Raw genomic sequence first — 27,878 nt, forward strand, 5'->3', positions numbered from 1 at the left:
AATTTGAAATCTGATAGAAAATACAAGTAAAGTAGCAAAAATTGTGTCTCAATTCATTTCAGATTTTCCACTCATTGAGTTAAAGCATTTTTTTGTTTGTTTCAGTAAAATCAGAGTGGAAGTCTATTCTGAGCTGCCGTGGAGCTGAAAGCATGACGCCCCCTCCCTCCCCGTAATCCCAGCTGTTTCCGTTACGCCTCGGAGCCTCAGAGGAGAGATGCTTCCCTGCATTACGGGCATGTGGTCGGTAGTCCGTTACACCGCTCGCCTAATTTATCACTCTCCTCTGTCCTCTCAGGACTTCAGGTAAACGCAAACCAGCCGCAGCTACTCTCCTCCCTGTCTCTCTTCTCTCCTCCAATGCATTGCGACTAGCGGCTCTCGAGGGATTCACACCAAGGCACAAGAACTGACCTTTCCTTTGGTTGGCAATGGCGATGGGTGCGAGCAAGCTGCGAGAGCGCCGACAGCTCAGGCTGTCCGTGCTGCCGCCGCCGTCGCCACCGCCGTTCACGTACCAGGAACACCCGTTCGGCGGCCTGCCGTCCACGCCGACCGGCTCGGTCGGCCCGGTCGTCGAACGCCTCGCGGAGCTCGAGAAGGGGGGCGTCCTCGGCCACGGCGCGGGCGGCACGGTCTACATGGCCCGGCACCGGCGCACGGGCGCGGAGCTCGCGGTCAAGGCGCTGCGCTTGCACGGCGGCGGCGGCGCCGCGCTCCGCGAGGCCTACGTGCACCTCGGCGTGGCCGCCGCGGCGCCCGACCACACGCATGTCGTCCGCATCCACGGCGTCTTCCCTAGGCCCTCCTGCGGTGACCAGTTCCTGTGCCTCGTTCTCGAGTACGTCCCCAACGGCTCCCTCCGCGACGTGCTCCGGCGGTGCGGCCGCCTCCCGGAGCACGCCATCGCCAGCGTCGCGCGGTGCGTGCTCCGCGGCCTGCGCCACCTGCACCGGCTCGGCATCGTGCATGGCGACGTGAAGCCGTCCAACCTCCTCGTCGGACGCCACGGCGAGGTCAAGATCGCCGACTTCGGCGCCAGCCGCCACGTCTCCATGCGCGCGGCCGGCATCGTGGGGACGCCCGCGTACATGAGCCCGGAGAGGATGGACCCCGAAGGTTTCGGCGCGGCCTCGCCGTCGGCCGCTGCCGACTTCTCCAGCGACGTGTGGGCGCTTGGAGTGGTCCTCCTAGAATGCCACGCGGGCAGATTCCCGCTTGTGGCGTCCGGGGAGAGGCCGGACTGGGCGGCGCTGGCGGTGGCTGTGTGCTTCGGCGGCGAGCCAGATGTGCCCGTGGCGGCGACGCCGGAGTTCACGAGCTTCGTGCGGCGGTGCCTGGAGAAGGAATGGCGGAAGAGGGCCACCGTCGAGGAGCTTCTTGGTCATCCCTTCGTCTCGGGGAGTCCGCCTTGCTGCGCCACCAACGAGTGGCTCGCCAACTTCCATGACGAACTGCCAATCGTGCCTCGTGCGGAAATGATTCAACCTACCTAATATAAGATCGACAGTTGGGTTGAAGATGAAATAAAATGATTCAACCCTACTCCAGTTGAGTATTAAGATGCAAATCCAACCGGAGCAGGAATGAGGGGCGGCTTAATCACGAGGGGCAAGAGAACGTGATCAGGAATTCAGGATTCGGAAACAAGAGGTGGCCGATTTCGATCGATCAGCTGCAGGCAAAACCGGTCAGACCCATCTGTGCTGCACTGGGTGCATAGCAGGCGACGTAGTGATTTTGTCAGTTTCTTTTGGGTGATTTGTCAACTTGCTGGGAGAATAATAGGTCAGTTTCTGCCTCAGTTTGTTGTTTCTAGGTACCACTATAGTGGAGCAAGGAGACATGGTAAGATTCGATGAAGAGATGATGGAATGAACATGCACTGTGCAATTTGCATCCATACATAGGAAGTGGAAAGAAACTTCTTCAGAAGAGAAAATTCAAAGATAAACCTTTTCTAACGAATACACAAAAAAATCACAAGAAATTGGCCGCATTTGAATGGGCCTTTAACAACATTTGGTTCAAAACCAGTTTATGATTGGCTTCGCCTTGAGGACGGACCTTCCACCAAATTTCTCACCCACACCCTGCGATTCTTAGTCCAGGCTCAAATATGAAATTGTGCTAACAGTAACAGCCACCGGCTAAATCCTTGTCGTAAAACTGTATTTTGACCCAGGAGCAGAGTCAGCTAGTAGTGGTTGACCACGGAGCACTTCTCCCTGATCTCGCCCTCGTCGCCGGTGAGCACCTCGATGGCGCCCATCTTGATCATCGCCGCGGCGAACTTGGCCTCCCACGCCGGCCCGACGGCGGCATGGAACGCGACAAGCCCAGCGGTCCAGGGGCTGTCGAGCAGCGTCTGGTCGGAGGTGAAGGGCACCTTGTGCGCGAGCACGTTCTTGAAGTACTGGTTGTCGAGGCCGTCCGGCGTCACCGGGTCCAGGGCCAGCGCTGTGCGGTCGTCCATGTTGCCCGTCGATGGCGGGCACCGCCGCTTCAGGTCCGCCGCGTAGGCCGGGTCGAGTGCCGGGTCCGTTCGCCCCGGCTCGCCCTCGAAGTTGTACAGCCGTTCCGCGACCGACGAGCAGTGGGAGCGGCCGATGCTGTGCGCGCCGGAGAGCGTGACCATGTCGTCGGCGGAGAGCCCCTTGCGCCTGAAGTTCTCGACGAGCTCCCCGACGGTGAAGGTCGGGAACGGCAGGTTGCCGTCCTGGAGGACCTCGTCCTCGACGGACAGGCGGCCGTCGCGGCGGCCGGAGGGGACGCGGTAGTCGATCCCGCCGGCGAGCGCCGCCCCGTCGCGCGCCGCGAAGGCGAGGACGTCGGCACAGGACACGGTGCGCGGGCAGTGCGCCTCCACGATGGCCTTGGCCTCCTCGATGACCTCGAACCCGCGCAGGCTCGGGCTGTTGGCCGGCGAGTCCCTCTCCGCGGCGTGGCCGGGCGTCGACGCGAGCAGGATGGACGCGTCGCAGCCCCTGACGAAGCAGTCGTGGAAGTGCATCCGGATGAGGCCCGCGGCGAGGCCGGGGTCCCTGGCGACGGCGCGGCGGACGGCGTTGCGCACCACGTCCTCGGCCTGCGGGCACGAGTGCTCGTAGAACCCGACCTGCAGGGGCGGGGACGCGCGCGCCGCCGACGCCAGCACGGCCGCCCATGCCAGCGCGAGCCACGGCTTCATCATGCTTACACTTGCTACCAAACCGAGGGTCGCTGGATCGATCTCGACGACGGCAACAGGCTCGATCAACGCTAGCAGCTTCCAACACTGCCACTGCAGCTCTTAACGTAGTTAGCTTGCCGTTGCAGAGACCTTGAGCCTGTCAGCTATCTGAGCTGACCTGAACTTGGAGATCTCTGCGAGGAGCAATGGTGATGGGGATGACCAGCGAGCTTCCATTTATACATGTGCATCTCTCTAAACGTGACGTCGAATAATCCGTGTTACGAACAGCATCAGCAGTTGGGGAATTGCGATTATTTTACTACTACGTGCCGAGTCTAAGAAGAGACCCGATCCAAGCAGTGGCTCGTCGGCCTCCATCAACCCGGCCGGGCAGCGGGCACCACCAGGCCAATGTTTAATCATCCGGCAAGCAAGCGCGTGCTCATGCTGCGCACGCATAGACCTCGTCGGCGTGGCATCGGTCGGCATCAACAGTTTCCCTCGTTCTTCTGCGAATCTCGAGGAGCAACGAACGGCGCTTGATTGCCGTTGGATCCTGATCGGCCGTGGATTTATCTTACTCGGTTCGGTGCATGCACGGATAAATGTACTAGAAAATGAATGTCAGCGGCAGTGGTGGAAAGGGATGGATCAACGAACTGGTAAGAGAGGGGGCCGACGATGACGTAGTGCTCGAACTTTGGCGTAACGGGAGCTCTTCTATACAGAACTTGTGTGGAAGACGATGACCGAAGGCGCGCTACTTGCGAGAGTTGTTAAACAAGGCGTGGGTTCACGAGCTTTTTGACATGGTCGATGGGGTGCTCTGGTCTGGTGCCGGGGTGTGCGTTTAGACCTTGCTGGAGCACGCATTGTCAGACTTTTTGATGTTTTTTCTCTTCAGTTTTCGTTTTGCCTGCGCTCAATCAAAAAGGGCATGATTTGATTTGTCACTTTAGTAGATCGACGACGACGTATCCATGTAGAACTCTCCAACGGAATATGAATTGTATGCAGGTTGATTCATCACTGCTGTTAGTTATCATGAAACTAACCTCAACCTGCTTACGCGTGCGTGCATTATTGAATTCATGCGGTCAATCGGTCATGCATGGTTATTTAGTTCACGGTTCACACATCTTTTTATTTAACTGTGGCTATGACTACTGAATATACTATCATCGATCAACGATTGCTCAAAATCTGAATCACTATCGAACATTTTAATTTCAATTGGTAGGGATCAATGTTAGACTAAACGTTAAATAGTGATCGGTCGGTCTCCCACCGTTTAGCAAATAATCGAAATACACGGCCGTTTAAACAACCTTTTAAAAGGTCGTAACAGTTTTACACGTCTAAACAACTCCACCACATCTCAATTTTTACACGTCGTATAAACAGTGTAAATGGCCATGTAGCAGTGGTAGGGATCGCATGAAATCTGACGTCGACTCTCCTACTTAAGAAGATGGTAAGCTAACGCTCCTCCAGAATGCAATGGAGGCTACAGGCTTAGGCCAATGCTCTTAGTCCCCAAGCTGTCGCTGTTCATCTGTAATTGTTGCTGCCATGGATAAGATTGAGCTCCAATATAATTTGGCTGCGGGAGGGGGGAAGTGATCGCTTGAAAATCATCAACTCCACCACACCTCAATTTTTATTCATCTTCCACCACTCCTTCATCGCTTATAGACTTGTACAGATGGTAAAGGACCTTAATTTTTAGTCTAGTGATGGAAACAAAAGTAACTGGTACCTCCTAAACTATCATTAGACGATAAGGTGCCGGTAAGATCAAGCCATACACGGCCCAAGATGAGCAGGGGTGGCTCATCGATACCGCTCCCACCTCATCCGACCCCTGAGGGATCGCCTCCCTCAGGCCGACCCCCGCGGAGGGATTTCCGCCTCGCCCGACCCCTACAGGTGACTTACGTCTCGTCCAATCCCTGCGGGAAAATATCGTCCCAACCCTCGCGGAGGGGGAGGGGACAAGACTACGTGGCAGATTGACTGCTCCACAGTACGAAGACCATCATTAGTCAGGAGGAGGCCCGCGTGGGATGACGTGACTATTTGCCCATGCCCCTAGCACGAGCCCAGGCAGTCGCGACAATACCCCGATGTGACAGCACCTCACCGATGGGACGGTACACGACCTCTCCCCCCAAAGTCAGCTCTGAGGATGGGGTGACAGTCCTCAGGGACAGAGGGGAGGACGGCCACCCCCCCGACGTCAGCGCTATCGGCGAAGAGCCTACCGACGCGTGTCCCTGCGATAGGACGACAGCTACAGCATGCCGAGACTCCTCCCATCTATCATGATCACTGAGGGCGGAAAATGGGGAAGTATGACTTCCACCGAAGACATAGAGGACTAGGGACCGTACCCAGACTGACAGGATAGAGGGAAGGGGGTCAGAATGCATCCGACCCCCTCGGTTCTCTTCTTTTTACTTTCCCATTTTTTTTATATCCAACCCCCCGGTTCACCCCGAAACTATAAAGGGACGGGGGTGCCCCATGCAAAGGGGACTGAAAACCTACCGACCAGTCAACAACACACCCGCACAAACACGCTCACACGACCAGAGACTTGGGAGACTCTATCTCTCGCCCGTTTGTAACCCCTACTGCAAACTTGAGTGCAAGAGCACGATTGTTCGAACTGGACATAGGGATATTCCACCCGAACCAGTATAAACCCTCGTGTCGAATCCTTGCATTACCATCTGGAGTAGTGACGCGCACACAAATTTACTAGTTGGTGATACGGAACACCGACATCTAGATAATTTAAGAATTTGATTCTAAAAAAAACTAGGTTCTAATCTTATATAGTTTTGAGCTAAAAAAATTTAGAGCCAAATAGAATTGTAAATAAAGTATTAGAGCTATGGTCTATTTACCACCGCTATGTACAGGTGAGTAAGGTTAAGCGCCGCCCATGCCTCCTATTTTATGCTCCCTGCTCTTCCTCCCCTCCTATTCGTTTAGGAGATATATATGGTACTAATATTCAATCGTTACTCGCAGATATACTCGCGTTATACAGTCTGCAGACGGGCCTTGGAGGAAGTAATCCCACGACGATTTAGAGAAGTTGTTCGGCCCAGCACGTTTTTCAAGAAAGGCCCATATAAGGTCTTGTGCGTTTCTCTCTACTAAGAACTGTTGGCCCAAAAGCCTGTCCAATCCAAGCCCAGCACTAACCGTTGCTATTATCGTTGCATACGGCCCAGTCGCCCCAAAATAAAATTTAAGGCTGCGGTTGCACTGTGCGTGTGTGTCTCTGTCTCGGGTTCTTTTGTGTCAGGTTAGCATCTAATTATCTTTTGATGTGGCTGATGTAGAGTATATTCCATGATGATGTCTTGCGCTGGCATGTACTCCCTCCGTCCAAATATTGGAGTCGTCTTACTTAGGGTCGTGCGCAGTGGCCAAGGAGAGAGCGGCGGAGCCACGCTTGCAATTAATCACGGCTTCATTTTAATTCCGTCTGCGTCTGTTCGAGTACTCGAGTAATTAGGCCACTAACGTCGCTCCAAACGCCGTTGCCGCACGCGCCTGTACAAGCACCGTTGCCGCGACGTGGAGTCACGGACGGCGGGGCGACGTGGAGTCACTGGGCGGCGCGATGGCGTGTTGCTGTGAAGAACGGACGGGGAACGGATGGGTATTTAACGTAACGGAACAACGACGCTGCATCTAATGCAAAGTAGGGAACGAGGAGACGCGAGCGCCTGGGACGAGGAGGAACCATAATCATGGGCTTAGACGTCTCCGATTCTTGGGAAAAAATTTTTTGGTTAGACGACCTGAATTGTTGGACGGAGGGAGTAACATCTGAGTGAACAACTCATCGGCTGACCGGCGTGGAGCTGCTTAACACACCTCCTAATTTTTCGAATTCTCTGGAACTCCAGCCTCCAGGCATATACTACCCATATGCTCCCAGTTCTCTGGTTAGGTAACCTACCTCGGCACTTCACTATCATCGAGTAACACATGTGGTTTCCTTTCACAGTCTTACTAGCTAGACGTAACAACATTGCAAAAGAAGAAATAAAAACAGATGTGGAATCTCATATAAAGAAAAAACAAAGAAGGAAAAGGAAATAAAGAAAACAACAGCGGCGGAGAGAGAGAGAGAGAGAGAGCAGAAAAGTTTACATCGCATTAGCAAAAGCAAAAGGGTTCCAAAGCATGATCAGAGCCCGGTGATGATTCACAAAAGGCATCATCATCCATGGTCGGTAGTGGTAGGACTCTCCCGGATGATCCAGCGCTGACATCACGATGACGTCACGCTATGTGCACACTGCACAAACCAAGCAACACAGACGGAGCGCCGCCGTGTTCCATATACCAATCAAACCCTAGTTTGCTACACCTGCGTGCGTTAAACTTTTTTCGGACAGATTTGCCCTCTCTCTTTCGTATGTGCATTCTAGCTAATTGACCTAGGGATATTTGCCAGTGCATCAAACAGGTGGCTCTCGGCTTTGCATCGAACACCTCCATTCTCCAGAGCTGTTCGTTGCTCTTGGAGCCGTTGCTGATGGTAGTGCTGTGCCGATCGACCCTGTCCGTCCGATCAGATTGTTCCGTGTTCTGAATTTCCGATGCTCATAGCAGAAGGGCAGATGGTTCGAGTTCGAGTTCCACATTTAGGCCGTGTTTGGTTATTTTTGCGCACATTTTTCGAGAAGAGAATCTCGTATGCATGGAGTACTAAATGAAATCTATTTGCAAAACCTTTTCAGGGACGGGTGTAACTTTTCGCGATGAATCTAATGACGGTAATTAATTGATGATTTGCTACAGTGATGCTACGATAATCATCCTCTAATCACGCAGTCAAAGACCTCATTAGATTCGTCTCGTGATTTACACGGGAGTTGTGGAGGTGATTTTGTAATTAGACTTTATTTAATACTCGTAATCAATGGTCAAAGTATTTCACCCTACAACCAAACCCGGCCCAGGAGTTGTTCGGTTGCAGCATTGTCGGGCCCAGACTGGAAGTAGGTAGAGACTGGGCCCCCCTCCGAGCTGCTGAGTGGGCCGAAGCCCGTGTGGTCCACCAGTAGGTCAGAGTGGGCCAGAGGATCCTCCGTTGGGCCCCACAGGCCTAGCTCCTTCTCCAGATTCTCCAACCACCAATCGTCCGCCGCCTCCCCTGCCTCCTCCTCGCTGGTGCTGACGGCGGCGCCCGTACATGGCGCTGCCGCATCGCCGTGCCGAGCGCCTGAGCCGTCGGCGCTCTCGTCGTCGATGATGCTCCAGATATCCGGCTCGATGTCCATCACCGGCAGCTCGATCAGGTCCTCGGCGCCGCCGACGCACGTCGTCAGGGAGGACGAGGAGCAAGATGACGACAGCATTGGCTGCGCCGCCGCGGGCGCGTCCACCAGCATCTCCCAGACGCCGATGTCGTGGAGGGGAGATACGGCGGCCGCGTCGGGCTCCTTGCTCGTGCCGCACTGGTCGCCGGAGTCGCTGCCCCCGGAGCTGTTGTTCGTCGTCGTCGTCGTCGTCGAGGAGGACGCCGACGACGAATCGGTGCCGGGAGTGCCGGCGTCGCCGCCGCTCGCCGCCCCGTCGTTCTTGGCCGCGCCAGCCTTCTTCTGCTGCTCCCGCTGCGCCACCTTCTTCTTCAGGTGCGTGTTCCACACGTTCTTGATCTCGTTGTCCGTCCTCCCCGGCAGGCACGCCGCGATCTTAGACCACCTGAAAATCAGGTCGAATTTGTCCAAAACATCACTCCCTTGTACCACCACCCAAGAACCCCAGATACTCAAGATCGGCAGCTCGACGCTTACTTGTTCCCGAGCATGCCGTGCAGCCGTATGATGGTCTCCTCCTCCTCGACGGTGAAGTTGCCGCGCTTCAGGTCCGGCCGCAGGTAGTTGATCCACCGCAGCCGGCAGCTCTTCCCGCACCGCAGCAAACCTATCCAGAAGTAACAGGTCAAGGGGAATCGATCAGCCGCAATTCTCTCCTCTGCCTCCTGGAACTCGCCATGCGCGTTCTGCAGTGCCCAGCTAGCTAGCGGCAGCTACCTGCTTGCTTGGGCAGCGCGCGCCAGTTGGAGTGGCCGTGCTTCTGGATGTATGCCACGAGGCGCATGTCCTCCTGCGGCGTCCAGGAGCCCCTGTTGAGCCCCACCTTGGCGCAGCACGGCGCTCGCCCTCGCCCCATGCCTCCCTAGCTCCCCTGTCACCGCTCCCAGGTTCTGGCTGGACGATGCGGAGCGCTGAGCAAGTGAGCAGTGAGCAGAGCACACGGCTCGGGGAGGGGCAGGGTGGTGGTATATATGCGCACGCGCCGAGGTGGGCGGCCGCTGTCCGGCAGTGACGCGGCGGTGACAGGTGACGGGCAGACCCAGCAGTTGCCCGGCGGCCCTACCCTCCTCGACCTGTAAGAATGCGCTTACCAAACCCCTGTGGCCCTGTCCCAGGAAAGCAACGCCCCGTGCGCCGGCAGCTCCGGGAAGGCGAAGCAGTTCGTGGCTCAAATTTCTCAGACGAGGGCCTACGGGCTGTTGTTAATCAGGACATGCCCACATTTTGGAGTTAGTACGCCTGGCGATCCTACACGTGTACGAGCTAAGGATAATCTTAAGCTCATAATGCTTGTAAAAGAGATTGGCGTGAGGACTTTTTGGAGTAGTTGGAAAAATTTTAAAAGCTTGCCTTTTTTCTGTACTGGATTGCTGTGTTTATTCAAGAATATCCTTTGCTATTTGTATTTGGAGTTCTATCTGTTAATTTGAAACCCAGTGCCTTTTTCAGTAGTTCAAATGATCATGTTATCTCTATTATTAGCCTGATTCTGATGGCATCAAGTACTACATGTTAATCGGAGCCGACAATCGACTAGTATAAGGGTCTGTTTAGTTCATTTTGCAAAAAAAAATTTTGCAAAGGAATCTTGGTCATTTGAAGTACTAAATGAAGTCTATTTGCAAAACTTTTTACATATATGGGTTGTAAATCGTGAGACGAATCTAATGATGCTAATTAATCCATGTTTAATCAATAATTAGCAGATGGTTACTGTAGCATCACTGTTGCAAATCATGGATTAAGTAGGCTCATTAGATTCGTCTCGCGATTTACAACCCATCAATGCAAAAAATTTGTAAATAGATTTCATTTAGTGCTTCAAATTAGCAAGATTCCGTTATAAAATAATGCGTTTACGGTGTTTTTGCGTTTACATGTAAAAAACTAAACAGGGCCTATGTAAAAAACTAAACAGGGCCTAAGTGAACTTACAAGAAAGAAAAAAGAAAGGCCAGTTCATGGAATGGTGAGGCTTGTAACAACTAACAAGTAGCATCAACCGTCCTTATGTTACTGTCAATGTAGCCATGGCTGTAAGATCAGGTCTGGTTAACTCAGAAGGGTGCTCCACAACTGATAAAGATCTGGGCTGATATGTCACCGCATGACCTCGAGGGGCCTGTGGCTATCTAACTCCATTTTTGTTCTGCTTTCTCCGCCGAGCTGTTTTTAGGTGCCACCGAATTTTTTTTGGGGCTTGTGAATGCTTTCGTTGGAAGATTAGAAAAGGAAATTCTAAAGGGAACTGTTTCTCCCATAACAGTATTTTTGAAGCTAGGTCTGTTTGCTTGAAAATAAATTCATATAGTTATAGGTATTACTGTTCTTCTTTTAGACTACTATTTCAATAGCACTGTTTATTGTGGAATGGCACACACAGAGATTGCATCTTGTGGCAGAAATTTATGTATTTCAGTGGAATAAACCAAAAGAAAAAAAATCAATTAGTACTGTCGGTACCCCAGGACTGGGGTACCCCTCTTGCTGTGTCTAGGCAAGAGCCTTGTGGTTATCCTTGACTACGTCCAAACAGCCGGATCCCTGCGGTCCGGAGCCCTGTTCACCCAACAACGGTCCCGGACCCATCCCCCGGCTGGGAAGGGTCTGGGAGCAGCACGTGTTTCGGGAAAAGCAAGCGCTCAGCCCGAACAGCCGGGAGCTCCTGGACCATCCGTGGAGGTCCGGACCCCCGCAGAGTCCCGGACCCCCATGGGGTCCCGGACCCCTCACTAAGGGAAGGAATTGACACCCCGCCCCGGGAGGTCCGGAGCTGCCACGTGTCTGCAAAGCACAGACACGTATATAAGGCCACTTGGTCTCCATCTAAAGGTTCACCTTCCACTGCATTCATTGCGGTAGGTGGACGTCCGCATTGATATAGCAGAAGCCGAGGCGAGTCTTTGACCAGGGGACACTATTGATCGCGTATTACCAAGACGTGTAGTGGAGCCGCTGGCGCCGCCCACGCCGCGCCTGTCAGTCTGCCATGACAGATGGACACGACGGCTCGACTTCACCCATTATGACGCCTACATAATAGCCTCAGCAGGCCACGCCGCAAGCTACGTTTCCCCAATGGGCACCTTGCTGACGGGACAAGAGAAGACCTCCCTGAGTCAGAGCGCCAGCAGGGCATGGAAGCATATCGGAGAAAAGATTCACAACTACTGTAGCCATTTAAGTACTCTGTGCAGCATGCTACACAGTCACGTTGGGCCCACCTGTCGGGGCCTCAACAACCAATGTATCTGCACCCCTTGATCTATAAAAGGGGGGCGCCCGCTAGAAGAAGGCTCAGGCTGGAAAAAGGCCAAGGCCCGACAGAGGATAGGTTCATACACAACCAAAAACAATACTTCTCCCAGTGGATGTAGGGTATTACGCTCCGGCGGCCCGAACCACTCTAGATCGTGAGTTCATGTGTGCTTGCCTCCGTGCTAGATTAGCCTAACCGCCTAGTACTTCCCCGAGTCCTCCCTCACCGGGAATAGGCGGGTGCGCTCCGCCACCCGGCTGTGGGTACCCTAAAAATCCCACGACAAGTACTAGTATTCTCCACAAGTCCACATTAGTTTTCAGACGACGCTGTTTGTTCAGAACGTTGAATGAGATGGTTTCTGGATGCGCTTGAGGTTTTCAAGACTGATGCTGTAGCTTTAGAGTCTTTCTAAAGGTTTCTGGCAGTCTCATGTGTCTTCAAGACATTCATTTGTTCCGAAAAGAAATGTAACGGATGTGATATCCTAACTGTGACTTAGTTTGCGTTATGATGACAGTCACTCCATGCGTCAGTGAGATTCCAGGTATCTGGTTTCTATAGGAGGGCGCAAGCTGTTGTCCTTCCAACCACCAAGTAGCACTGTAGCTATAGAGTATTGGCATGCTCACGCATTGTCCAAACAAGTGGAAGTAAACTAAGTACCTACTCGTGTTATCAAGTCAATATAAGCAACTAACTATTAAATTTTTAACTGCGCCAATGATCACTAATCATGCTATTAGGCATAATTATATAACGCTCCATAATGCTTTTGGCAAGAATGCGCCTAATTTGTCATTCTAGCCTAGTTGACCATGAACTCCCAAAATTCCAAAACTTTAGGCCACAACGCCCCACATTTTCAAATCGCAATTCGAAACAGCATACCAATGGGACGACAAAACCTGGATCCTGTAGCAGATCCGACAACGGCAGCGAAGACCAACATACCAAGCTAGAACAGCAGCCGTAGTCAAGCAGAAGCCCCATTTACAGTAGTTGCTGGTTTATGAAAATCATGACATGCTCCTCAGCTGCCGTCGCTATACCTGTTCTCACCTATGGACTTTGCTGCATACTCCTGGTGGGTACCGATCGATCCGGTATGGTCCCAACCACAACCACCCGTCTGTCCCTTTCCAGCTATCCATGGCTGCAGGCTGCAGCTGATTGGATTGAGGCACGAGATCGCAAGTCGTTTGGGTTAGGGTGACCAATACTCCCTGCTGCTTTACCTTCTCACACCTAACCCTTGACATGGCTCCAATTGATCTGGTGGCACCTGTATGAATTCGTCATGTGTCCAAATAGCGACGGCATAGGCCACTGTGCGCCGCTCGTCAGCTTGCAGTCCTGCAGAGGTCAGGGGGGAACGGATCAGAGGTATCCTGGGTAAGCTTTGGTTCAGTTCAGGTTACCTGGGTGACGTTCTAGCTAACCTCATTGAACGCGGGCCTGAACAGATTAGTGATCAGGCCTGGTTGCGATCAGTGAACTCGTAGCAGAGAGAGAGACGTCCCTCGACACAGTGCTGGTGTGCATATCAAGTAAACACCTGTCCTTTGGTGCTATTATTTCAGGAGTTGTACATGTAAAGATTAACAGGGGACGATGGTCGATGGAACCTGTCCGATAGAGATTGTTCGAATGATCTTCGGCGGTAAAATAAAATGAAAAGGATTTATGACATTAAGAATGTGAATTAGGTTTGCACTGTAGCAGTTCATGTCATTATGCATAGTCATATAGAAATGGGAATAATGATCAGACAGGAGGTAGCTGCGGTTCCTGTCTTTCTAGGATCCTGTTTTTTTATTTGTGAAAATTCAGATCCTGTAAACATTACTTCTTTTATCTTAGATGAAAAGGCGGAGCACCTACCGATTGCCCTAAAAAGGTAGAAATTTGACAGTCCTTCAAATTGTGCTATTGTCCATTGTCCTTCAAACTGAGATGAGAAATACATGTGAATGGACAAAGGAGGACGCGAGACATTTTGCATCCGAGACGCCTTTGTAGTTTGTACATCGTACCGCACTGACTAACAAAGATGCTCCTTTATTAGTCCTTTTGCGGTTCAACTTCAACATGAAGTCTGTAGCCTATACACACTGCCTTTTTGAACAACGACTCGGCTACCTGGAACGGCCAGCGAGCGTACAAGAGACATCCGAAAAGGTCGGAGTAGGTTCACCAGTGACCAGTCCATGCGACATTCGGAGATACAAGGACGAGGCCGGTAGGATAGATCTCGGTCCGGCTTCGTGCGTGCCAACTGCCAAATGACCGAACTGTACTGTGCACCGGGATATCAGTAATAGGATTGTCCATTCCCATCATCTAATGAAACTGTTCACTGTTCAGTCAGGCCAAAAAAAAAATGGTCCTTTGCAACGCCGGCAACCTTTCATGCATGTTCCATCCCAGGGCCGCCGGGCTCTTCAACTCCACGGCAGCAAGCTGGTGGTGGCCGCGCCGCGCGGTGGCGCGTCCCGTCCGGTTGGGGGGTGTGGCGTGGCGCCCTCGATGAGAGGCGCACGCGACGCCGCGCGAGCTCGTTCCTGGCCTGATCGTAAACGGGCAGCCGCACGGATCTCTTTCTGACGGCGGTGTATGTAACCACCCTGCTAAGACTCCGTTCAGTTCGCGATTTTGGAGTGAAAAGTTACTGTAGTACATTTCGTTGTTATTTGACAAATAATATCCAATCATGAACTAATTCCGTTATTTGATCATGACAAATAATATCAAATGGTGTCTTAGCGTTGCTAATAATATTATTTGACAAATAATATCTAATTATGAACTAATCATGACAAATAACATTGCTAAGACTCCGTTATTTGATCAAACGGTGGCAACTGTTCACTGGTCCGGCCTGTCCCTGTGCTCACTGCACGATTGACTGCTGTGGCACAAGAGGAGTTGACTCAAGTTTCCGCAATCATGGCTGGTGGAGTCCGTCTGAGGTACGAGACCGGCGGTCTAGCCCGTTCGCCGACCCTGACGGCAAGTTGCACACCTCGACGCTTTATAGGCTGCTGCACTCCACGCGGAACGCCACAAGCCCACTCGCTGCCTTCGTTTGGCACAACCGGGCTCCCCCAAGAGTGCAGTTCTTCGCCTGGCTCCTCGTCCGGGACCGAATTCAGAGCCGGGAACACTTGAAACGGAGGCACGCGCTGCATGACGCTGCTTCTGAGATCTGCAATGGCGCGGAGGAAACTGCGGCGCACATCATGTTTGGGTGCAGCTTTGCGGCCTCCTTCTGGGCTGCTATCAACATCGACCTGCCCCCGGATATGACGCCGATGAAGCTTCATCTACTCCTCCCGCCGGCGCATATCCCTGGTAAACACTTCCACACCTTCCTCCTGCTGTGTTGTTGGCAACTTTGGAAACGACGGAACAACGCCATCTTCCAGCAGCAAAATGACCACCTGGGCACCATGCTACGCGCTGCAAAAGAGGAAGCCAGAACCTGGGGGTATCGTCTGCCGCCAGGCGACCTTAGTGTTAGCTTGTCATGGTGCTCTGTTTTTAATTCCGCAATGTAACACCAAATGAACTTGTTGTAAAATGTATTGAAACATTCTGATGGGCCACTTCAGGGCCGGATGAAATGAAAATTCAGGTGGGGATTCTCTCCCCTCCCGGTGACCTTAAAAAAACTAATTAGGCTTAAAAGATTCATCTCGTGATAATCAGTTAGACTGTGTAATTAGTTATTTTTTTCATCTACATTTAATATTTCATGCATGTGTCCAAAAATTCGATGTGATGATTACTGTAGCAAATATTTTGGGAACTGAACGGGGTTACTGTCCCACACGACCGCACTGACTTTCTCGCCGGATGCGGGTCGCCGCCTCGCCGGCCTGCCCGTGCTCGCCACGTCGTCCTCAAGGCCGCAACTGGACATGCACGTTTTGCTGACAGATTGATAGATCTTGCATTCTTGCGAGGACATCGCTCACAGTCACTAGCTTCGCCCAAGTCGCCGAAGTAACCAAGTAGGCTGCAGCCCGATGGGTACCTGGCTGCGAAAGGCCGCTAGCTGAGAACAGTCAGAAACGGGGATGTTTTCTCAACAGGGATAGTCCAAGTGTCCAACTTGCTGCCTGACCTGTTCACCTGTGTACCGGTAAACCACGGCATCTTGGTTCGGCGCATTGGTTCGAGATTCCGGAGGCGGCCGGGCTGCCAAACCGGTGTCTCTCCGCTGAGGCATTGGCATTGGGTGCCTACCTGCCTTTTGTTGATCGGTGCAACTGCCGCCATGTTTCCAGCAAAGAAGCTGAAGCCCGAGCCCCCCCATGTGAACGTATCTTCCCAAATCGTGAAGATTGTTGGAGCATCTTGTATCAGCGCGTTTGTCTTTTCTGAATAAACTGCTGCTGGATCTGTACTCAGAGCGAGAAGATACTGAACCAGTTGCATGCATGGCTGCTTGTCTTGTTGCAAGTACTAGTAGCTATCAGGGGGACGTTTCTTCATTTGACTGGCTTCGTTTACCTTTCTCTTCGGTACAGCAAGTCTTCAAAGATAGATAGATATCTTACTTGCTCTCCAACTAATTAACAGAATTCTGAACAACTGACAGGTCTAGCTGATTTATTAGCATTGACAATTAAGGAGATGTTTGAACTTTGAATTTGGTGTCAATGCTTGCTTTGCTTGCATTGATTGAAAACTCACTACATAAATTTTCCTCAATCATATTATTTGACAATAATTCGGATAAACGGATAGTGTGCTCCACTTTCTTCGCGGGCAGAATGTTCTGGAGATTTCCGTGCGAGTAAAAAAAAATGTCAACATCTGCACGGGTACGTTTGGAAAATGTCGTAAGTTAGAAATAAAAGTGTTAAATAAAGATATTATTACAAGTAAGCTTATGGTCAGATATTTTGGCTGTCAAGTATAATTTATTACTCCATCCAATTGTGGAACAAGTAGACAGTGCAGTCTAAACGGAAGACCTCATAGGCGTAGACATATATCACACTCTATAGTCTGCAGTTCTGCATATCACACACTAGCTAGACTGTATGATGTCATTCCGATCAAAAGTAATAATAAGCTGCCCATCTCATGAAACATGGCCAATCTAATAATGAGTGTGGTGTGAGTAGTCGTCGGTAACTTGGTATGCATTTGGTTTTGAAGCAATGGGTCATACATGATTACATAGGTTTCAAGGGAGAAGGGACACTCCGTACCACGTATAACCTAAAGATAAAAAGCTAAGCATAAGCAACTAAGCAAGTGTGAACCATCATGTAGGATTTTGCGGTGGATGTTGACTAGCTACTTGAAAGGGATTCCACATGTTGTTAACAATGGTCATTGATAAAGAGTATATTTAACACAGGCCTACACACACACACACACACACACACACACACACACACACACTATAGCCAGTCATGATCAATTGATTCGGAAGAGTAGTGAAAATTGTGGAACCTTTGTATGTTTTGACGACTTCATATGAAAAATGGATAATTTTACATAAAAATCCTATGCCCCGTACTCCCATAGGCCACTGCTGCTGTAGTAGCAGTTTGATCATGCGTCCTGATACGTACTACAATTCTACTATCTAACTGTTGAAGAGATAGCTGTAAATGGAAATAATCAAACATAAGAACAGCTTTGGATCCTCCTCTTTTTCGAGAAACGCCAAAAGTCTAGCCTATTGACGTTGAAATGCTAACCCAGTCAATTGAGTTTATTGCTGTTGCAAAAACTCAAAAGTCTAGCCTATTGACGTAGAAAGAAACGTTTTAAATCACAATGATGATATGAGGCATCTTCCGGTGATTGGAATTTCTATTTTGATAAGGTAATAGGAGGTACCGAGAGGTACCAGGAGGTACTTTCTTATTTTGGTATGGGTTCTATCTAATTTGGTACTGATTGGTACATTTTTCTAAGTACCTATTATGTCTCTGAAAGGATCTTGGTGATGCCTAGAGGGGGGTTGAATAGGCGAACCTGCAAAAACTTGAAAAATTCTTCACAGGAATTAGTCCTGTCGGAACTTCCGACCCACCGTAGGAAGTTCCGACCCTATACTATGGTCTGAACAAAATTCAAACCTAAATACGAGATTGTAAAAATTATATGAATCAAAAGTTCACCAGTACGTAGGAGAGTAACCTGCAAGTGATCTTGTGCACTAGAACAACTCAAGAAAGTAGATGGGTCAAATTAAGTTCTAGGTCAACAAGAACGAGTATGAACAAGCAAGAACAAGTAAAGTAAATGACACAAGAATTTGTTCCCGAAGTTCACACACACAAAGGATGCTACGTCTCCGTTGAGGAACTCACAAAGAGCCGGGTTGCCCTATAACCCTTATCCTCACCCAATCCACCACTTAGGAGGATTGAGTATTCACTAGCTCTTATCCACAAAGGACGGGGTAATACAAACTTCCCGGAGCGCTCACACACGAGAGGGCGCTCCGCGGGCGACGCCGAACCATCTAGGAGCAAGCTCCAAGAGTAACAAACGCGAATCACCCGATGAAGATGCTTCTAGCGCCTTGAGAAGAATGTGGCTGCTCACTCTAGGTCAAGGATTCAAGCTCAATCACAAATCTAGCTCACACCCAAGCCCTTGCTTGGATTCACTCAAAGATTTAGCACTTCTAGGGTTTGGGAGAGTGTTTTGGAAGCTTGAGGATGAGTTGTGTTCATGGGGAGTCAGCAGCAAATGAAAGAGGGGGTGAAGGGGTATTTATAGCAGCCCCTCAAAAACTAGACGTTGCTGAAGTTTTATGTGTTTGTCGGAACTTCCGACACAGGGTCGGAACTTCCGACCAGTTCAAATTTACACGGCTGAGAGGATTGGGACCTCCGAAGGGAGGGTCGGAACTTCCGACCCATGTATTTTCAGCTGGCCGAGGACCCTTTGTCAGACAAAACACAGCACTTCCGATGGGGGTCGGGACTTCCGACCCCTACTGTACTTTTCAGGTTTGGTGCCCGTGCGTGCATCGTGTCGAGAAATGGTTGGATGGTTTCTTTTCTAGACACTATAGCATCTCCAGACCGTAGTTTCACGTCCCTCTTAATAGTACAGTGCTTCCTATACTCAAATTCAAAATACAAATTAATAAAACTCGTCAGTGTAGCACATGCACCGTTCCTTTAGCGAATTTAGCGTCGATACTTGCTCTTTTCAATTTCAATGATTTTAAATCCTGCTCATAACTCAATAAATGCATTAGCTCCTTAATTGTGCGTGTCATTATCATCAAAACCCACTTAGGGGGCCAAATGCACTTACAGTCTCAGCCGTCGATTTCAGCTTGATGGACGATCCACATTTATTTCAACCATTATAAAATTTCTATGATAATACATAGGGTAAATTGCGCAAGAAAATGCAGTTCTTGCTATTTGCCTCCGCAGAATTTGATGGCTCTACCTGCAACCCAATAACTGAATGCCACTGAATATTCAGAAAACGAGGCTTTTCTGAGAAGTTGGACTATGAACGGAAAAGGAAAGAGAAAGAAAACCCACCAAAATTTAAAGCAGCACAGGAGATCGTGAGTGGGGAACCTTTCACTGTTTTTCATGGTGTCGTCCAAACCATCCAGGTGCATCCATGGAAAGAACACAGGATGAAATACGAGCAAGGCCACACTGCAAATGGACACCATGCTTTTTATCTCTGAATCCACAACAAATGTGCAGCACGAGCATGCTAAGCGAGGGCTACGAGTGCTAGCCTGTTACTCAGAACCGAAGTCATCAACTACTCGTTTTACTTGGTTCATAAGAAAAGCAGGCTCAGACAAGCAAGACACACACACACACAGAGAGAGAGAGAGAGAGAGAGAGAGAGAGAGAGAGAGAGAGAGAGAGAGAGAGAGAGAGAGAGAGAGAGAGAGAGAGAGAGAGAGAGAGCAACATCTCCAGCTTGTGTCGCTTTTGGGTTTCGAACGCTAGGCCCTGCACGCCCCGCCCTTTTTTATCCAACCACCCAGCAGTTAGTACCGTCAAAATTAAGTAAAGATGGGGTCTAGACTCGGTTAAGTCCAGAGCACCCGTCGCTGTGGAGAAAATATTGGTAGGGTGTGTGTGTGTGGCCTGGTTTGCAGTTTCGCTTGGAGCCTTGGACGGAGGATGTGACCGTTGTTGCTGCTGTCAGCCGGGCGTCGGTACTGACGAAACGGGGGCATCGGCGTCGGCGGACTGGACGCCGGGACAGAGCGCGGTGCGGCTGTCGTCACGCCTCGCACGTGCGAGGCCGCGGTGGCCGTCACTGCCTCATTGGGCTCTCTCCAAAGGCAGCTTAGCTTTGGTCTTGTTGTGAGTTGTGACAGGGAACTAAAGGATGGCACCTTTGAGTGTGGAGGAGGATCAGCAAGTGCAGACTGCAGAGAGGAGAGACTGGTGAATGATGATGTGCTCTAGCAAATTGAATAGGAGTGCACTAGATTTGTGGATGCATAAAGTTGAGTTATGGAAGTCATACATGGCGAAACTAGGCGTTGAAAATTCAAAAATTTGCATATCGTTGTATCCTTACTATTTTTAAAGACTATATTATTTGTTACCATACATCACCCTATTTATTATCGTAAATTATGTTTTATTGTTGGTTAAAACAATTCAAATTATGTCGTATTTTAGGCTAATTTTAATCGTAATGGCAGTGGTGGATAAGGCTATTTTTTATCGTAATAGCAGTGGTGGGTACCTTTTTTTTCTATTTTTCTCTGATTAACGTGAGAATTTCTATACCTTGAGAGCGAACGTGGAGGCTCGGTTTGTTGGTCAAATAATAAGATAATAGTACATGTTTGTAATTTATACATAGCTAAATGATATTTTATATTTATTTTTTCATAATGGCATTGGTGGGTAATTTTTAGTGAGGCACAACGATATTTTAGACTAATTTTTATCATAATGGCAGTGGTGGGTAATTTTTATTTTTTTATTTTTCTTCGATTAACGTGAGAATTTCTAGACCTTGAGAGTGAAAGTGGAGGCTCCGTTTGTTGGTCAAATAATAAGATAATAGATTTTAGATCTAATCAGTGCTTTTGCAAATTTTCATGGCTGCAAATTTTTTATCTAGATAATCTAAAAGTCGGGTCTTAAAAAAAATCAAACTCTAATTTTCTATAATATTAAATTAAAATATTAAAATCAAATTAAATTGTAAAGAGAATATTAGGATCATGGTCTATTACCATCCTTAGTTGTAGGCACGTGCTTATTTTCTGATGGCACATCGATCTATACAAGTGTAGATGTCGCTTGACTACTGCAACACTAAGGCCCTGTTTGGCAGGGCTCCGAAACTGGCTCCGGCTCCACACGGAGCCCTGCCAAACGGGGTGCGGGGAGGCGGCTCCATCGGAGGAGCTCATGGAAACCCACTCCCTGGAGCCCATCGATGGGGGTGGAGCCATGAAAATGTAGCTCCGCGCGACTCCATGGAGCTCCTCCATGTTCCCTACCCGCTTTGCCCCCGCGCACGCAGTGTCGCCTCGCGCCATCTCGTGCGGGTGTAGGGGGAGGCGGGAGCTCGCGGCGGCGGCCGCCGGCGGGAGCTCGCGGTGGCGAGAGGAGGTGCGGGCAAAAGCCGGCTTGGGTGGAGGCCGCAGATGCAGGGGCCGAACCGACTTAGCTCGCGACGGCCGGCAGGCGGGAGCTCGCAACAGCGGCCGGCAAGCGGGAGCTCGCTGCAGCGGGGCTTGCAGCGGCGGCGGCAGGCGGGATCTCGCTGTGGTGGCAGGCGGAAGGTTGCGGCGGTGGGCGGGATCTCGCAGCGGCGGCAGGTGGAAGGTTGCTGCAGCGGGCGGCGGTCGGCAGAAGCTCGCGGTGGCGGCCTGTGGGTGGAGGAGGCACGAGCGGAGGCAAGCAAGAGGGGCGGCGGAGGTGGAAGGAGATGGGGATGACGGGGGAGGAGGGGGCCGAATGGATAAGGAGGAGAAGAGGGAAAAAAGAAAAGGGTGAGAAAAAAAGAAGAGGAGAGAAAAAAGGAAAAGAGAATAAAAGAAAAAAGTAGAAATGGTAATTTAGATATTTTACAACTTCAATCCAGCAGGTGAAGCCGTTTTGCCAAATATTTTTCAAAACGGCTTCAGCTCCATCAAAGAAGCCGCTCCATCTGAGGAGCCGGAGCCGTTTTTAGAGGAGTCGGAGCTCTGCCAAACAGACCCTAAACTCATATTTTAGTCATGTTGCTCAAATTTCCATCTCCAGCAGGGCCCCTACTTGGGTGACTAAAATGAGGGGGTGACTAAATTTTCTCTCCCACCTCTTCAATTTGGTCACCCTCTACTTATGCTACCAAAAGTAGGCCCCACCATTTTTTTCTTTTTAGTCTATTTAGTCGGTGCTGCTGGAGTAGAGACTATATTTTGGATGACTAAATTTGAAAAGTGGGTGACTAAAATAAATTTTAATCACTCAAATTTAGTCACTCCACTGGAGTTGCTCTAAGATTGCCGAATGAGTAGCAGCTTACTTGACGGCCTACATCCGTAGGCGCGGAGCCAGAAAGAGATTCAACCCGGGGCTGACAGGTGGACAAGATACTAAGCTAACTAAAATTATATTAAATTCTACTATTTTGAGGTTTTATTATTACCATTTTATTTTTTAATTACACAGTACAACTCAGACACTCACAACACACACGTAAACTCACACATATGAACACACATATGCAAACTTTATTTCTATGAGCATCTTCGAAGACTTAGTCGGAAAATCCTCAAGATTGATGAAAATCATCACATTCGAAGGTTTAGCCGGCAAATCCTCGAATCTCAGGATTGATGAAATCATCGCAGACGTCTCGCTGTCGACGGGAACATCGCTTGCCACTAAAAGCTCAATACCATTAAATTTTAGAATATTCGATCTCTTAGGGAGTCGAACTCAAGACCTAAGATACTATTAGACTCATGTAATCACTGGGCTATAAGCCCTTTCGCAATTATTGACATTTCACGTGGAAGAAGCTAGGCTAGACCTTTGCGGCAGCACGCGGACCCTGGCTCCGCCCATACACGTCTGTGCTTGCAGGACTGTAGAGAAATACTCCCTCCATTCTAAATTATAAGTTATTCTAAAAATCTTGGAGAGTCAAAGTTTTTCAAATTTGATCAAATTTATATAACAAGATAACAATATTTATGATACCAATTAAGTATTCGCTATATTTTCATAGTGCACCTATTTGATGTCATAAATATTTGTGTTTCTCTCTATAATTTTGATCAAACTTTGAAATAGTTTGACTCTCTAAAATTTTTGGAATGACTTATCATTTGGAACGGAGGCGGTAGCAAACAGCTCCGCGCATGCACGTCTGTGCTTGTAGGACAGTAGAGAATAGCAAGCAGTGTTGGAACAGCACAGCATATGCAATGCACACAGAGCGCGAGCAGGGATAGATGCTGGAATTGAAGGTAGGAGGTTTATCTCCCTTGTCTTTCTTCCAGCCTCTATTTTCCTCTTCATCTCTTTTTTTTTCTCCGTCTCTTCCTCTGCCCTCCCTTTAATTTCCATAAAATTCTTGAGGGTAATGAGCTTGAGCCCCCTCAGCCACTATGCTGGCTCGGCCACTGAGCGCGAGGTAAGAAAAGCAAGGCTTCAATCGAAGAAGTGAGTTTGTACTGCAAGCCTAATTAGTTCGCTTCAAAAAAAATATTAGCATGCTAAAATATGGTAAATCTATAAATTTTGGCACTTATTTTGTTGAAGATCCAAAAAGTTACCAATCTAATCAAATACTAAACTTGCTAAAATTTTGTTAAAAAAAATAGCATACTCACGTTTTCATACACCTATATTTTGATATGCCAATATTTTTGAGGTAACCAATCAGGCCCGTATCGTGTCGTGCGTTGCGTTAGGCGCGAGAGGTATTTGGGCCGGCGGTTTTTTCTTTTTTATATTTAAAAAAATTAAAATTTCAAAAATATATGTCCGTTTTGAAAAATTTCGAAAATATACCCCGGTCGCGCGCACCAGGGGCGACAGAACCTTAATGTAATTTTTTTCTTCTAATTTGCAAAGAGGTCCCTGACCGGGGGCGCGTGGGGGCAAGGGGGCCTGTCGCCCCCCCCCCCCCTCGGGCGACTGGGGGCCTGTCGCCCCCTCCCCTCGGGCAACAGGGGGGCCTATCGCGCCCCCCCCGGGCGACCGGCTCTGCCCCCTATATAAGCCCTTGACCCCTATTTCCTCCTCATTTGAGCCCAAAAATTTCACCAAAAATCTAGAAAAAAGAGAGGGGTGAGGAGAAGGGAATCGGCGAAGTCCTGCCGGATTGCGCACTTGTGATCTGCAGGTAAATACATTTAACTTATACTCCCTCTATTAAGTTTTGATTGATATATTTCCATATGGCACAATGATCAAGGGCACCACAAGTGTGCTTATCAATCTAATAAATGCAACAGACTTTTTTGTTGGTCCTCCAATGGTTTAACTGGAAACTCCTTGTAACTAGTGCTATTTATTGTCACAACCCATACCAATAGTAAATATAGCTATCATTTTTGAACATTTAAGTTTTTGAAATATAGCTATCAAAAGTGAATGGAGGGAGTATATTTTTCCATTGGTATTGTAGAGTAATTTAATTTATTTTTTCCATTTAAGTAGGAGTTTAATGATACTTTAGTTACGTAGTAGTAAATTAGTTTAGAAAATTAGTACTACGTGTTTATTATTACAATTGCAGTACTATTAGAGACGTGTTTATAAATTAATTACGATTTAGAATAGAATTTTGCATATGCAATATAGAACTCATCACGTAGTTATAAATACTTATATGTTGTAGTTGAAATCCATACTTAGTTTTTACGGATTATTGAATAAGGTAGTGAAGTAAAGTGTATAACTCGATAAGTATTCTGTGATATAGAGATATGTCGAGGAAGATGCAGTTTCAAGTATTTTTTGGTGACTACAATATTTTGTATGGGCCAAATGGAGTAGACCTTTCTGCCTTTAAGTGTACATCTAGCGCCATAGATAAACCTCTGGAGAGGAGTTTTGGTTCCATATATAAGTGGCAGCAGCGTGGGTTCCGTATTGATCCGGAGACACATGTGATGACCGTCCAGTCTCTTGTTAATTGGGAGGTAGAAAGTGATTTATGGGTATTGATGATGATACACAGCACTGATGACTGGCAGAAGTACATGCAAGCAGCTCTAGAGCGCGGGTGACCTCTGGCCATTCTTGTTCAAACCCGGGAGAAGACACAAAATGAAATCCAACATGGTACAGATCAAGCAACTCCGAGTATTCGAAGAGAGACCAACTATGTTGAGCAAGATGAGTAAGAAGAGATAGAGAACCAAAACATCGGACCACAGAGCCTTGCTGATGAGGGAGAGAGGATACATAGCATTATGGACGAGATGGAGGCAGAAGACCAAACTGCAATGGAGATGGAAGAATATGAGGGCTCATCTGATGACGAGCAGTACTCATTGCCAAAAGAGTGGAAGGAGCATGGTTTTGACAATCATGTCGTAGAAGGCGTACGAAATCAGGAGTGGGAGTACAGAGGAAATGAGGTAGTGTAAGGTGCAACATATCCAAACATTGAAGCCGTAAAAGATGCTGTGAGACTATGTGCAATATCATTGAAACAAGAATTTAGAGTCGTAAACTCTGGCAGTAAAGAATACGAGGTGAAGTGTGTGAATGATGGATGTCCATGGCAGTACATGCATTCAAGGGAAAATGGAAGTCGAACTGGAAATATTCCATTGTGACAGAGCACACTAGTTTGCTGTCAGAAGTTCTTCCCTCGCATCACAATATATTATACGACTTTATTGCAAAGCAAATATATGGGTTGATTATGGACAACCTAAATTATGAGCCAAAAATGATTGTTCGACACATTGAGCAGACTTACCAGTACACCATTAGTTATTTGAAGGCATGGCGGGCTAAACAAAGAGTGTTCGAGATGCGGTTCGGTACATACGAGGCATCAAATGATAACCTACCTCGTATGTTATCCCAGGTTGCTGCTAGAAATCCTGGAAGCTTTTATGACACATACCTCGTACCAGCCGTGACTAGGGGGCAAAGCATTCTGCAACGAGCCTTCTTTTGCCTAGGTGCCTGTGTTAGGGCATTTCGGTGTTGTCTTCCGGTGATCTGCATTGATGGCACATTTCTGACTGGAAAGTATAAAGGTCAGATACCGCTATCGGGGTAGATTGCAACAACCAAATAGTTCCGCTCGCATTTGCATTTGTTGAGAATGAGAACTTAGACAGTTGGTATTGGTTCCTTGAACAAGTGAAGGTTCATGTTGTTGCTGCACGTCCAGATGTGTGCCTTATTAGTGATAGACATGCAGGTCTGCTACAATCAATACTGAAATTACAACGTGGAACTGCGACAACGCCTCCATTGTGGCCCGATGTCCAAAACAGGTGGTGCATTAGGCATATGAGTGCAAACTTCTATGACCACTTCAAGAACAAGGATCTTAAGAACATGTTTAAGAGGTTGTGCACCCAAAATCAACAAAGAAAATTCAATGCATTATGGCAGATGCTTGATCAGTTGACTGCAGAGCAAGTTAAGGTAAAGACATCAGGAACAAGTACGAGTCAGGCTGCAGAGTCTAGGGATTCAATTGAGAAGGCATTTTCACACTGGATTCGAGGTGCACCTAAGGAGAAATGGTCATTCTTTTATGATACCAACAGAATACGGTATGGTATTCAGACAACGAACCATGCAGAGTGTTTCAATATGGTTATTCATTCTTGTCGTGCCTTTCCTCTTGTGGGAATTAATGAGTTCATCATGTATGGGTGCATGAAGTATTTCAGAGAGCGTTACATGGCTGCAAGCATAAACATCAGCAACCCCCAAATTCAGTTTTGCACAATAGTGACACAATGTATGCAACAGAAGATTGAAAAGGCCAAACTGCACCGCGTCATATCGACAGGTACAATGGAGCATAGATTTGAGGTTCTATGCAAGGATAGAACTGGTCGTGGTATCCGTAGAGATAGGGTGGTACAGGAGAGTTTGATTATAGTAGATGGCAAAGTCTTCTGCTCCTGCATGAAGCCTAAGTTATTGCATTTGCCATGCTCGCATCTCATTGTGACATGTGCAGAGTCTGGGTTGCAGCCAGGAGTATTTGTTTCACCTTACTTCAGCAAGGAAGCAGCTGTATCCACCTGGGGACATGAGGTATTGTAGCGAAAATGGCCTCTCATGCCATATTTCAATATATTTTTTTGGTGATTGATATAGACAACATAACACTTGGACTAATATGATTGTTAAGATGACCATTCTCAGGCTTTTAGGTTCAAGTGATGACAAAGAGAAGATAGGTGTAGCTAGGCCCGAAGGGCCGCCCCTACGGGGGTTCCACTACCCTGAAACCTCTTCGGTCCAAGGGACAAGAATTGAAGAGACCGTGAAGAAATTCAAGTCAAACCGAACAAGACAGAGACAATTTGCTATCACCGGTTAAACCGACGTTAGGCACCGGTTAAACCGACGTTAGGCAAATTGTACTCATCGGTGCAATGGACCCAGAAAGCTGAGACTAGGGTTTTGCGCCGGTTGAACCGACGATGCCTGAAGACAACTCGTCGGTGCAATGACTTGAAGTGAAGACTGACCCAGAGGCACCGGTTAAACCGACGATAAAGAAAAAGTGAGCGTCGGTGCAGTTGTCCAGAGACTCCATTTTTTGGGGGGTTTCTGAGCTTGCACTCACCGGTTAAACCGACGTTAATTTTGAGAGCGTCGGTCGATTGATCAAATAGCCGTTGGAAGATTGTAATGGCTAGTTGCTGGGAAAATACACTCACCGGTTAAACCGGTGATGACAAAAACTGGAGCGTCAGTTTAACCGGCGTTAAGAGATTTTGTCAGCCTTTTTCCCAACGGCTAGTTTGGAGGGTTGGACTATATATATGCCACCCCACGGCTCATTTGAGGTTGCTGGAGACCAAGGAAGTATACAAGAGCCAAAGATCATCTCCAACCACCATAGAGCTTCATTGTAGATCATATAGACTTAAGCACACTTGTGAGAG

The 27,878-nt window shown here is 48.7% G+C and overlaps 3 protein-coding genes across 3 annotated transcripts; 1 reads left to right on the top strand and 2 right to left on the bottom strand.

Annotated features, from left to right (window-relative positions):
* The first annotated feature begins 118 nt into the window (after positions 1–118).
* Positions 119–1,860, top strand: LOC120656881 (mitogen-activated protein kinase kinase 10-like). The gene has a single exon (XM_039935084.1). It carries the CDS (start codon positions 432–434, stop codon positions 1,494–1,496), a length of 1,065 nt encoding a protein of 354 aa, XP_039791018.1. The 5' UTR covers positions 119–431; the 3' UTR covers positions 1,497–1,860.
* Positions 1,860–3,410, bottom strand: LOC120656882 (peroxidase 5-like). Its single transcript, XM_039935085.1, has one exon. It carries the CDS (start codon positions 3,191–3,193, stop codon positions 2,198–2,200), a length of 996 nt encoding a protein of 331 aa, XP_039791019.1. The 5' UTR covers positions 3,194–3,410; the 3' UTR covers positions 1,860–2,197.
* A 3,834-nt stretch (positions 3,411–7,244) lies between these two features.
* LOC120656884 (myb-related protein Zm1-like) lies at positions 7,245–9,476 on the bottom strand. Its single transcript, XM_039935086.1, has 4 exons — positions 9,244–9,476; positions 9,004–9,133; positions 8,168–8,911; positions 7,245–7,853 (listed from the first exon to the last, which is right to left on the bottom strand). Exons 1-4 carry the CDS (start codon positions 9,380–9,382, stop codon positions 7,808–7,810), a joined length of 1,059 nt encoding a protein of 352 aa, XP_039791020.1. The 5' UTR covers positions 9,383–9,476; the 3' UTR covers positions 7,245–7,807.
* Between the last annotated feature and the right edge of the window lie 18,402 nt (positions 9,477–27,878).

The sequence above is a fragment of the Panicum virgatum genome, chromosome 1N, assembly GCF_016808335.1.
Source record: "Panicum virgatum strain AP13 chromosome 1N, P.virgatum_v5, whole genome shotgun sequence".
NCBI classification, from domain to species: domain Eukaryota; kingdom Viridiplantae; phylum Streptophyta; class Magnoliopsida; order Poales; family Poaceae; genus Panicum; species Panicum virgatum.